The sequence below is a fragment of the Nomascus leucogenys genome, chromosome X (genome assembly GCF_006542625.1).
Source record: "Nomascus leucogenys isolate Asia chromosome X, Asia_NLE_v1, whole genome shotgun sequence".
Lineage (NCBI taxonomy): Eukaryota > Metazoa > Chordata > Mammalia > Primates > Hylobatidae > Nomascus > Nomascus leucogenys.
Genome location: NC_044406.1, coordinates 118963758 through 118977001, shown reverse-complemented (window position 1 = coordinate 118977001; position 13244 = coordinate 118963758). Strand labels below are relative to the sequence as shown.

The following is a 13244-nucleotide window of genomic DNA, read 5'->3' as shown; positions in this document are numbered from 1 at the left end:
CTCTGTTTTGGATCATGACTGAAAATTATACATTATGTGAAAATTTACTATTACAGCAATGAATAACAGTGATTTTTGCTGAAGGTGACAAAAATTAATTTTGTGGAATACAAAATAATTCCTGAAATATGTACGTCTTTACATAATTACTCATCCATATATTGCTAGACCGTAAGAAGAACACTCAGACATGCAGAGTCATAATTAAACTCAGTCATCTTTGATATTTTGCTTTCAATAGTATTAAAACCATCACTTTACACATACTGATTTTGCTTTTATAAAGGTATAGTTGTCAAAATAGAAGATAGAACATATTTAACAATTTTTTTGCTTTGACTTATAATTTTTAATTATCAGGCATATGCTCAGTTTGTATTCTTGCTCTGGGCCTCTCAAATGTTAGAGTGGGAAGCCTGGATGAGGCTTGTTAAGCATGTCAACACTTAGATGTCAGGAGCCATTTTTTGCTCTGTTGGGGCCTTATGTTCTGAGCAAAGTCTCTGAGAAGTTTTACCAATGCTTAATGAGTTCAGCAAAGCCCACCTGTCTGCAGCTACCACAGGGCAGTGAGAAAAAAACCAGCAGAGCACCTGCTATGAACTAAATTGCATCCTCTGAAAATTCTTATGCTGAAACCCAAACACCCAATTTGACTATATTTGGAGATAGAGTCTTTAGGAGGTAATTAAAATTAAATGAAATCATAAGAGTGGAATCTTAATCTTATAGGACTATGTCTTTATAATAAGTGAAATCAATCTCTCTCTCTCTCACTCTCTCCTTTCACTTTTTCATGTGAGAAACACAGTGAAAAGGTAGCCATCTGCAAGATAGAAAGAGGGTGCTCACCAGAGACCAAATCCTGCTAGAACCTTGGTCTTAGACTTTCCTGCCTCCAGAACTATGAGAAAATAAATGTATGCTATTTAAGCCACCAGTCTACAGTATTTTGATATGGTAGTCCAAATACAATAAGACAGATTTTGGTATTGAGAAGTGGGGTGCTGCTGTAAAAAATACCTAAAAATGTGGAAGTGGCTTTAGAACTGGGTAATGGGTAAAGGCTAGAGTCTTGTGGCACATCCTAGAAATATGGACATTTAGGGCAATCCTGGTAAGGTCTCACAGAGAAATAAAGAACATGATATTGAAAACTGGAGGAAAGGTGATTTCTGTTATATGGTGGCAAAGAACTTGGCTGAACTGTGTCCTAGTGTTTTGCAGAAGTTAGAACACGCAAGTGAAGAAATTGGATATTTAGCTAAGGAGATTTCTAAGCAAAGTGTTGAGGGATTGGCTTGGTTTCTCCTGACTAATTATAGTAAAATGCAAGAAGAGAGAGGTGAATTAAAGAAGGAATTGTTAAGCAAAAGGGAACCAGAACTTAACAACTTGGAATATTCTCAGCCTATCCATATTGCAAAAAATGAAACTTGTCCTGAAGAGAACACTAACCCTACAGCTGGACAACCATTTGATGAAGAGATTGTGGGTGGGACTCATGAGTATAATCAGCCATCTCAGCGGAAGCCAGGAATAGAAGTGGGATTATATGAGCAAAAACACTAGCTTGAACTAAAGGAGACAGAGAAAGCTACACAGAAGGAAGGAAGACTTTTGAAGTTCTTGGATTCTCAGGAGCAGACCATTTAGCTATTTGGCTGCTAATTGCACTGTTATTCAAGGAAAAATAAGAATAACCATGAAGGCATTTATAGATAATCAGGGCTGACACTTCTACCACAGGCCCAGGGGGCAAGGCTGTTTCTACCTCAGTTTCAAAGGGTGATACCACCTCTCCAGTTTCAGTGGGCCAGGATGACCCCGCCCTGTGCCTCAGGGGCAAGGCAGCCTTTATAGACAATCCTTTGGGCTGGACCTTCTCTGATAACTGAAGGGGCAGGGCCCTAGCAGAGCCATGAAAATGACACTGCCACCCAAGTGGTGGGTAGAGTGTTGAACCAAAGAGGATTATTATTGAGCCTTAAGATCTCATGGAATTCGCTTTGCTAGGTTTTGGACTTGCTTGGGACTCACTACCCTTTCTTCCTTCTGATTTCTTTCTTTTGGAATGGGAATGTCTATCCTATGCCTCTGTCAACATTGTATTTTAGAAGCACATAACTAGTCTGGTTTCACAGGTTCACAGCTAGAGAGGAATTTTGTCTTTGGATGAATCTTACCTTAGTCTCACCAATATATAATTTACATGATATTTAGATGAGACTTTGGACTTTAGACTTTTAGAGTTGATGCTGGAAAGAGTGACAACTTTGGGGACTGTTGGAATGGAATGAATGCATTTTGCATGTGAGAAAACATAAATTTGGGGCGAAACAGAGGGGTTAAAACTCTCTCCTTAACTAAACTTTAGACAGGCTCCTCTAAGCCCTCTTTTTGACCTCATCTTTGCTAAGTCTAGTTTTAGCAAGCGTTTAGCTTAAGTCACTTTAGTGAGAATCCCCTGCTCTTGATATCCAATCACCTTCAATATCTGATCACACTCTTCTTCCCCACCCTTGATATCTGATCACCCCAGCCTACCTTTAGCAAGAATCTCGTTAAGTTGGTTTAACAAGAATTCATCTACCCTTGATGTATCTTCTTAGTAATTTTTCATCCACTGACCACTTCACTCTGCTCCTTGGCTACAAATCCTCTTACATTTACTGCATTTAGAATTGAGCCCAGGCCAGGTGCAGTGGCTCACAGCCGGGCGTGGTGGCGGGAGCCTGTAATCCCAGCTATTCAGGAGGCTGAGGCAGGAGAATCTCTTGAACCCAGTAGGCGGAGGTTGCGGAGGTTGCAGTGAGCCTAGATCGTGCCACTGCACTCTAACCTGGGCGACAGAGTGAGACTCTGCCTTAAAAAAGAATTGAGCCCAGTTCTATCCTGAGGTCTCTTTGCCCCATTGCAATAGTTCCTGAATAATATCTGTTTTACCTCTTTTACTACTGTCCAGCTCTGGTTCTGTTAGGCAAATGCTATAAACTGAATTTTGTCCCCCTACCCAATAAAATTCATATGTTGAACTCCTAACCGCCAATTTCACTACTCTTTCACTACTGTCCAGCTCTGGTTCTGTTAGGCAAGTGCTATAGACTGAATTTTGTCCCCCTACCCACTAAAACTCATATGCCCTAACCCCCAATTTGACTGTATCTGGAGATAGGGTCTTTAGGAGGTAATTAAGGTTAAATGAGGTCATAAGGGTGGGTCCCAAATACGATAGGATGTGTCTTTATCAAAAGAGATCTCTCCAAGCCCCGCTGCCATGTGAGGACACAGTGAGAAGGCAGACATCTGAAAGCCAGGAAGTGAGCCCTCACCAGAAACCAGCCCTGCTGGAAACTTGATCTTGGACTTCTAGCCTCCAGAACTGTGAGAAAATAAATGTCTATTGTTTCAGCTACCCAGTCTATGGTATTTTGTTACGGCAGCCCGAGGTGAGTGAGACAGCACCTCTGTGTATTTGAGGCTGAGGTGTATGCATGTGTGCAATCACATGCATTATTTCCAGAGTCGAGGTGCTAGAGAAAGTTGTTGTGGACTAGAGAAGCAGGCCTGAAGACACAGAGCCTATGTGGCATGGTTATTAGGACTCTTGGTGAGTGAGGCAGAGTTGAGACCAAGGGTGGGAGAAAGAGACTGCCACAGGCCTCTGCTTCTGCTGGGCTTTGTCCTGTTCTCTCTTTAGATTTCTTTCTCATTGGCAATGTGTGTAGCTTCCAAAGTGAGGTGTAGGCTGTGGACTTAGTCTATTGACTGTACCACAGCCCAACAAATAAATGATACTGTATATTGTTAACTCCTTTTTCTCATCTCTATCTACTCAGGAAGGCTTAGTGTAGCTGTTTGGGTAGAGAGACAAAAACTGGATTCTTCCACAATAAGCTTCTTGACCAGCAGGTGAAGAAATAATCCTTGCAAGAGCCCAGATCCAGCTTCTTGTGAGACAATGGCTGGGAAGAAATGATAGATGGGCCTGCAGAGGCCTACACGTCTCATTTTCATCAGTCCCTTTAGGATGCGCTATGGTTTAAATGTGTCCTCCAAAAGTTCATGTGTTGGAAACTTAATTACCATTGTAACAGTATTAAGAGGTAGGGCCAGAGGAGGAGAGGCTGAAGGCGTGAAAAGGCACGCAGGCGCACTGCACGGACCGCCCCCCTGCCGCTGCGCACCTCACGCGGCGCATGTTACGCTGCGCACCCCACGCCACGCACGTTACGCCACGCACCCCACGCCACGCACGTTACGCCACGCACCTCACGGCAGCCATACTCACGGCAGCCATACTCTCGGCCCGGAAGAATTGTTTTTCTTCTCTGGAAAGGTGAACATTTATAGCATTTATTTCCCAAATCTGGTAACATGGCAAAATATGTCAGTCTAACCGAAGCTAACGAAGAACTCAAGGTCTTAACAGACCAGAACCAGACCAGTGGCCCCGTGGCCGTTTACCTCTCCACCGTGAACCCGCTCGGGAAGCAGCTCTTGCCGAAAACCTTTGGACAGTCCAGTGTCAACATTGACCAGCAAGTGTTAATTGTTATGCTTCAGAGACCGGCAGCATCAAACATCCTTGTGGTAGGAAGCCCAAACCCACCCAGCACTCACTTTGCCTCTCAGAACCAGCCTTCCTACTTCTCACTTCCGTGGGCCGGGCAGCACAACAGGAAAGGAGAGAAGAATGTCATGGGCCTGTGCCATGTTTCCATGAAGGTCTGGGAGATGGTGCAGAGGAAAGGGACCACTTCCTGCCAGGAAGTGTTGGGTGAGCTGATCGCCGAGTTCAGAGCTGCCAGCAGCCACGTCTCACCAAACAGGTCAGCTGGTGACGTGGAGAACATAAAACGGCGCACCTACGATGCCTTAAACGTGCTGATGGCCATGAATATCATCTCCAGGGAGAAAAACAAAATCAAGTGGATTGGTCTGACCACCAACTCGGCTCAGAACTGTCAGAACTTACGGGTGGAAAGACAGAAGAGACTTGAAAGAATAAAGCAGAAACAGTCTGAACTTCAACAACTTATTCTACAGCAAATTGCCTTGAAGAACCTGGTGCTGAGAAACCAGTATGTGGAGAAGCAGGTCGGCCAGCAGCCGCCACCCAACTCAGTCATCCACTTGCCCTTCATCATCATCAGCACTAGCAAGAAGACCGTCATTAACTGCAGAGTCTCCAACAACAAATCAGATTATCTGTTTAATTTTAACGGCCCATTCGAAATCCACAATGACACAGAAGTGCTGATGTGGATGGGCATGGCTTTTGGGCTAGAGTCCGGGAGCTGCTCTGCCGAAGACCTTAAAATGGCCAAAAGTTTGGTCCCAAAGGCTCTGGAGCCGTACGTGACAGAAATGGCTCAGGGAACTTTTGGAGGTGTATTCACGATGGCAGGTTCCACGTCTAATGGCACGTGGCCTTCTGCCAGTGACCTGACCAACAGTGCGGATGGGATGCTGGCCACAAGCTCCAATGGGTCTCAGTACAGTGGCTCCAGGGTGGAGACCGCAGCAGTCGAGGAGGAGGAGGACAACAACGATGACGACTTCAGTGAGAATGACAAGGATGACTGACGTCCTCTCCCCTTAAGATTCAGCTTCAGGAAAAAGAAACTTTTTTTTGTTTTAGATGTGAGGTTTTCTGTTTGTTTTTTGCCTACTCCCAAGAAGATATTGGTAAGCTATAGAATTTAGATATGCACCTCTGATAAGCAAGGATTGTTTCCCATATGATTAAGATGTGCTGTTGATGTGTGTTTTGATACCAGTGTGCTGACGCAGAATCTTTATTTACTTTTTAGGATTTTGTGTTTTCATTTTCTATTTTTCTTTAAATGCAGAGTTCATTGTTGCCCCTTAACAGTTTTTCCTGAGTTTACTGAAGAAATTGTACTTCATCCACATCCATGAAAATAAAATGCTCTCCTGTTGTGCACAGTCAGTACCGAATGCCGTTTATTTGCCGTGGGTCTGGATGGCACCCCCCGCCCCGATGCATAGCAAGACTCTTGAGTTTTCCGTTTGTTCAGTTTTGCAGTGTCCAGAGCCCCAAGCAAACGGCAGAATTCTGTTTTCAGAACAATAAACACCATCAATCTTAAAAAAAAAAAAAAAAAAAGAGGTAGGGCCTTTAAGAGGTGATTAGGCCATGAGGGCTGTGCCCTCATCAATGGATTAATGCTGTTATCATAGGAATAGACTCTTGATAGAAGGATAATTTCAACCCTATTCCTCTCTCTGTCTTGAATGCTTGCTTGCCCTTCTGCCATGGTAGGACACAGCAGGAAGGTCTTCACTAGGTGCCAAGCATATGCTGGCACCATGCCTTTGGACTTCTCAGGCTCCAGAACCATGAGCCAAATACATCTATTTTTCTTTATAAATTACCCAGTCTGTTATAGGAGCAGAAAACGAACTAAGACAGGGTGGCTGAAGGCTCCCAGCTGGCAATCAAGGCACATCTATCTATGCAGGAATCATTTGCTGACTGGAAGCAAGATGAGTAGGTTTTCCTTTTTCAAATTGGTGAGATAGAACAGCGGTGGAGCCTATAGCAGTGTCATGGTATGGTGAGAAGAAACTGGGTCAGAATCTCGGTAGGGAGATCTTGACTCATTAATATGAGAAAGTTGTACCAAAAGTGTGGCTGGGGGCAGCAGAGGGAGCTGTTGCTTTCTTCAAGCACAGTTTCACAAAGGGTCATCTTTCCAACCATATGCAGACCTGTCCAGAGTTCCAAGAAAAAATAGACGCTAGGATAATCACTGTGAAAGCAAGACCGTAAGACCCATTAAGAGAGGGCAGGTAGTTAATTACAATAAGATACCACTTCACACCCATTAGGATGGCTATTATGATTATTATTTTGAGATAAGGTCTCACTCTATTGCCCAGGCCTGCGGTGCAGTGGAAAGATCATGGCTCACTGCAGCCTCAACCTTCCAGGCTCAATCAATCCTCCCACCTCAGCCTCCCCAGTAGCTGGGACTACAGCTACTCCACACCTAGCCAATTTTTTTTTGGTATTTTTTGTAGAGATGGGGTTTCACCATGTTGCCCAGGCTGGTCTCGAGCCCCTGGGCTCAAGCAATCCACCTACCTCAGCGTCCAAAAGTGTTGAGATTACAGGTGTGAGCCACCACACATGGCCATGACTGACTTCTTTTACTTAGCAAAATGTTTCCAAGGTTCATCCATCTTGTAGCATGGATCAATACTTCATTCCTTTTTATGGGTGAGTAACATTCCATTGTATGGATGGATAGACTTTTTGTTTATCCAGTCATCTCTTGATGGACAGTTGGGTTGTTTCTGCCTTTCGGCTATTGTGAGTAACAATGCAGTGAACATTAGTATGCAAATATCTGTTCCAGTCTCTGCTTTCAATTCTCTTGAGTATGTGTGTATCTAGGAGTGGAATTACTGGGTCATATGGTAACACTATATTAAGCTTTTTGAGGAAACACCAGGCAGGTTTCCACAGAAGCTGTGAAATTCTCACCAGCAACATACAAGACATCTAAGACATGGTTTTGAGTAGTCTTGGGAGTAGAGAAGACACTACCAAGGTCACCTGTGTATAGTGATGGCACTGGCTGGTCGTTGTTTTTTTTTTTTTTTGAGTCGGTTACCTTGTGTCCTGTCTGAATACTTTTCCAAACCATGCTGCAAAACACATGCCTTTTTTTCCCCCCATCAAGCCTTAACATAGTTGCCCCACTTTGGAAGGCTTTCAGTTCCTAAAAATTTTCTGAGGAACGTTCGATCACTGAAGGGGCTGCTCCTCACCTCCAAGGGACATGTCACATAACTCCACCTGCCCTGCTTATCAGATGTGGACTCCATGAAGGGGTGGGCACTGCCATAGCCAGTGTTCAGCCTTTGGCCTGCCTTCCCCTTGGCGCTGGCACCTAGAACATCCGAATGAGTAGTCTCCTAAGGTCTGGAGCAAAGCCTTCCCAGCCAAGTGCAGCCAGCAGCCCCAGACAGTACCTCCTTTTGCCTTCTGGCCTCCTAATATGCTTTGCATTAAAATATCCATTTTGGCTTTGCCTTTGAGTCAATTCTCAGGGGAACAAATAAAAGATGAGCCATGAACATGTGGCCCATGGAGATGTAGTAGACAGAGAAATGACTGCAATTCATTCCAGTCAGGCCCTTTTGGCGTTTTTCCCACACACCAGCAATGCCTAGGACTGACATGTGTCCTGGTCCGAGCTCCGCCACTAACTGGAGGTACAATTTCAGCAAATCCCTTCTCTTGTCTCAGTCTCAGTTTCCCCATCTAATAAATGGGCAGGGAATCTCCAGGAGACACTTCCAACTCTAAGTATTCTATTACTAACATTCAAGCAGAGCCTCACTCTAAGAAGCACAATCGGCATCCTTTCTGTGTGATAGAATGATAATCAATGCTTTGGAAGATATTTGCTTTCCTGGCGAAAATGGTATGAAATAAATTTCTTTTATAATGATACTGGTCTCAAGCCCTCCAAAACAGAGCTCCAGTCTTGAAATTTTACAGGATAAGTTTTTATTTGCAGAATTTGAGTGTGACCTTTGCTGAGGCAGAACATGGTGTTGGGGGAGGGGGTAGAGGCAAATGGAGGTGGGAAATACTGGATTGTGATTAACCAGATAATGAAACCCATCTGCTTTTAATCAGCCACTTCCTGTTCTCCCAGACCTCTAAACTTTTAATATTAATGGAAACAGATTTGAATTCTGGAAAGAGCTATTCTGGAAAATAATTGGATATTTACTAGGTGAAAAGTGAAATTGCACAGGCATTTCATAGGGTTTGGTATTTGACAGGTGACATTTTTCTTTCCAATGTGTTGCATACCTCTGTTTTATAAACCAATATGGATAGTGGTATAAAAGATTACGGGTTTACATGGTGGCAAGGCCTGGGAACATGTTCAGGGGGGTTGGTGGGCAGGAAGAGAGAATTTCAATTGGGGACAAGGCTGAAATGCTTTGATTAGTAGGAAAAAAAATTTGAAGGCAAAGAATATTTAAAAGAAATATACCCATGTTCATAAATGGAGATTGCACAGAGAGAGAGAGAGAGAGATTGGCTTACCTGTGGAAGTCTGACTGCGTACAAGAAGGTAACGCCTCCCTTGGCTTCTTAAAGAACTTTGTAGTTAGAGAAGGCAGGAAGGCACTGGAAGAGAGTGGGGAGATTTTATTAAAACAAAGCACAGAGCTCTCCAGGGTTGTAGGCAAGCAGAACAAATGGAAAGCAGATCTGCCAGAAAGCAAAGGAGGGCTGCTCCAGTGGGATGACTCAGGCCCTTTGGGTTCTTTCCCTTGAGCGTCTCTCACTTCAGTCGTTACTATTGTGATCATTAGGATTCCCCACGTTTCTTCTTTAATGGTCTGGCCCTAGTGTAGACAGAGCCCCACCTTTTTTATTGAGATGGGGTTTTGCTCTGTCATTCAGGCGGGAGTGCAGTGGCACAATCATAGCTCACTGCAGCCTCGACCTCCTGGGCTCCAGCAATCCTCCCGCCTAGCCTCCAGAGTAGCTGGGACTACAGGGACACACCATCACTCCCAGCTTTTTTTTTTTTTTTTTTTTTTGGTACAGATGGGATTTCACTATGTTGCCCAGGCTCAAGCAATCCTTCTGCCTCGGCCTCTCAAAGTGATGGGATTACAAGTGTGAGCCACCACACCTGGTCAACAGAGCACATTTTAGGGGGATTCCTTCAGAGACAGCTGAAACTGGCTGCCCCTCTGCCCCTCTCCTCCTTTTCCCCCCTCCCCCCTCCCTCATCCCCTCTCCCCCTCTCTCTGTCTTCCCTCTCCCATCTCTCCCGACTCACTCTTGTAGTGATGCGATCTCAGCTCACTGCAACTTAGCCTCCCAGGTTCAAGTGATTCTTGTGCCTCAGCCTCCTGAGTAGCTGGGATTACAGGTGTGCACCACCACACCAAGCTATTGTTTGTGTTTTTAGTAGAGACAGGGTTTTCACAATGTTGGCCAGGCTGGTCTTGAACTCCTGACCTCAAGTAATCCAGCCACCTCAGCTTCCTGAAGTGCTTGGATTACAGATGCGCACCACCACTCCTGGCTAATTTGTGTGTGTGCATGTATTTTTGAATAGAGATGGGGTTTTACCATGTTGACCAGGCTTATCTCAAACTCCTGACCTTAAGTGACCTGCCTGCCTCAGCCTCCCAAAGTGCTTGGATTACAGGTGTGAGCCACTGTGCCCGGCTTGATTTTCTTTTTCTTTTTTCTTTTTCTTTCTTCTTTTTCTTTCTTTCTTTTTTTTTTTCTGAGATGGAATCTCACTCTGTCTCCCAGTCTGGAGTGCCGTGGCAGGATCTCAGCTCGCTGCAACCTCCGCCTCCTGTGTTCAAGCAATTCTCCTGTCTCAGCCTTCTGAGTAGCTGGGATTACAGGTGTGTGCCACCATGCCCAGCTAATTTTTGTATTTTTTAGTAGAGATGGGGCTTTGCCATGTTGGCCAGGCTGGTCTCGAACTCCTGACCTCAAGTGATCTGCCCACCTCAGCTTCCCGAAGTGCCGGGATTACAGCTGTGAGCCACCTCAACTGGCCTGGCCTGATTTTCTTAAAAAATATATTTTTAAATTTAAGGAGAAAACACCAAGGAAATGCTTTACAGAGAATACATGCAACACTCAAAACAGGCTTCCATAGCAGATATTTTCCTGATCCTGCCATAATTTACTTGTAGTCCCAGAGACAGGTCTAGTTTTTTTTTTTTGAGACGGAGTCTCGCTCTATCGCCCAGGCTGGAGTGCCGTGGCGTAATCTCGGCTCACTGCAAGCTCCGCCTCCCGGGTTCACGCCATTCTCCTGCCTCAGCCTCTCCGAGTAGCTGGGACTACAGGCGCCCGCCACCACACCCGGCTAATTTTTTGTATTTTTAGTAGAGACGGGGTTTCACCGTGGTCTCGATTTCCTGACCTCGTGATCTGCCCGCCTCGGCCTCCCAAAGTGCTGGGATTACAAGCGTGAGCCACCGCGCCCGGCCGAGACAGGTCTAGTTTTACCAGAATCTTAGCTGCTTTCTGGTCCTGCTAGTTCCCTGTCAGTCTCAATATGGCAGCCACCATCTTATTTCCCACCAGAAGAGTGTGAGCACCCAGTTATCTCTTCCCTTTCTAACCAGGGTAGAAGGACTTGTTTCCCCAGCCCTATTTTTTCTCCCTCCAATCAGTGGTTCTAGTTTTCAGCTGAAGGATGCTCGTTGTTGACCATCAACTGGTAGGTTGAGGTGTGTCCTTCATCTGTGAGTATAATGTTGGTCACATGTGAGGCTGGCCAGCGAAGTCTGGACTGCTCAGTGCAGGCTGAGCCACTGATGGGAGAACAATTGAGTCCCCCACTTATTGATGAAGTAGCATATTTAGGTCTCAAGGGACAATTACTTTGTAGGGCTTTATCCGTATCCTTTGGGGAGGACACTGTAGGAGTATTAAAGAAGTAGCTTAATCATATAAAAAGCCTTCTTCTGAGGAGGAGTCTTGATTGGCCATATGTGCCATTCCGCCTTTTCAGTTTCTTTAGATAGTTACTTGGAGAAAAAGATGAAATGGTTTAGTTTTCTCGAGTTCATGAAGAAAATGGTGTGCTTATCCTGAAAAACTAACTTATCCTGAAAACCTTCAGCTTATCTTGAAAACTAGGCCTTTTAGACCAATGTTTTTGCAGATGAGGAAACTGAGGCCAATATAGAGGAAAAGACTTGTCAAAGTCACTCAGTAAACCATAAACACAGCCAGAACTAGCCTCTAGGCCACTTGCATGCCAGGTCATGAACTGCCAGGATAAGAACTTTGGGGAACCAAATTAAGAGAACTAAGGTAACTGGGTTGCACAGAGACCAAATCCAGGACGAAGGGCATCTCAATAGTGCTTTCTAATTGAAAGGTTTTTTTTTTTGTTTTTTTTTTTTTTTTGAGATGGAGTCTCGCTCTCTCACCCAGTCTGGAGTGCAGTGGCATGATCTTGGCTCACTGCAACCTCCACCTCCTGGGTTCAAGCGATTTTCCTGCCTTAGCCTCCCAAGTAGCTGGGACTACAGGCACGCGACACCATGGCTGGCTAATTTTTTTTTTTTTCTGTATTTTTAGTAGAGATGGCGTTTCATCATGTTGGCCAGGCTGGTCTTGAACTCCTGAAGTCAAGTGATCTGCCTGCCTTGGCCTCCCAAACTGCTGGGATTACAGGCGTGAGCCACGTGCCTGGCCCAAATTGAAAGTTCTAAATCTCCCCAAGTGGTACAGAAACCCAGAGCAAGCAAAGATCTCTCCATTCCCACCAGCTTCAGTCCCATCCTCTGGTCTCCTTGGTTATAGCTAAAAGCTGGTTCCTGGTGGAAAATTCCTATTACTTTCTCTCCCAATAATTGTTTACACTTATACAGGATACTGTGTTCATTCCAGAAAACTCACAAAAGGTATTCCTATTAGGCTGTTCTTGCATTGCTATGAAGAATAGCAATGTGACGTGCCTGTTCCCCCTTTGCCTTCTGCCATGATTGAAAGCTCCCTGAGGCTTCACCTCTCCTAGTCTGCAACTTGCCTGCTCCACAAAAACCCAGCTGAAGAAACCATTGCCCATTTTATGGTCTGAATAATAATATAGTTTATCTGTGTGCCAGGTATTCACTTTGTGGAACATCTACGGTGATTTTCTTTTTTATTTATGTGAGATTCACATGCATAAAGAGAACCATTTTAAAGTGAAAAATTTAGTGGCATTTAATACATTCATGTTGTTGTGCAACCACCACCTCTATGTAGTTCCAAAACATTTCATCACCCCCAAAAGAAACTCCAGACCCCAAAAATAATAACTCTCCATTCCACCATCTCTAGCCTCCCCTAGCCCCTGGGAACCACCAATCTTCATTCTTTTGCTGTGGATTCACTTATTCTGCATATTTTGTATCATATAATATGTGTTCTTTGGTGTCTTCTTCCCCGTAACATAATGTTTTTAAGTTTCACTCAAGTTGTAGCAGTACTTTATTCCTTTTTTATTTTTTTGACAGAGTCTCACTTTCCCACCCAGGCTGGAGCGCACAGAGGTGCAATCTCAGCTCCCTGCAGCCTCCGCCTCCCGGGTTCAAGCAATCCTCCTACCTCAGCCTCCCGAGTAGCTGGGACTACAGGCTCATGCCACTGCACCTGGCTAATTTTTGTATTTTTTTGTGGATATGGGGTTTCATCATGTTGCCTAGGC

General features: G+C 44.7%; 1 protein-coding gene across 1 annotated transcript; it reads left to right on the top strand.

Annotated features, from left to right (window-relative positions):
• Positions 1-4270: 4270 nt before the first annotated feature.
• Positions 4271-5946, top strand: TFDP3 (transcription factor Dp family member 3). Its single transcript, XM_003272631.4, has one exon. The coding sequence runs from the start codon at positions 4378-4380 to the stop codon at positions 5587-5589; it is 1212 nt and encodes a 403-aa protein (XP_003272679.2). The 5' UTR covers positions 4271-4377; the 3' UTR covers positions 5590-5946.
• The last annotated feature ends 7298 nt before the right edge of the window (positions 5947-13244 follow it).

Bases quoted from the DNA above. Each gene is read 5' to 3' on its own strand.
- TFDP3 (XM_003272631.4), top strand. From the start codon at position 4,378: ATGGCAAAATATGTCAGTCTAACCGAAGCTAACGAAGAACTCAAGGTC.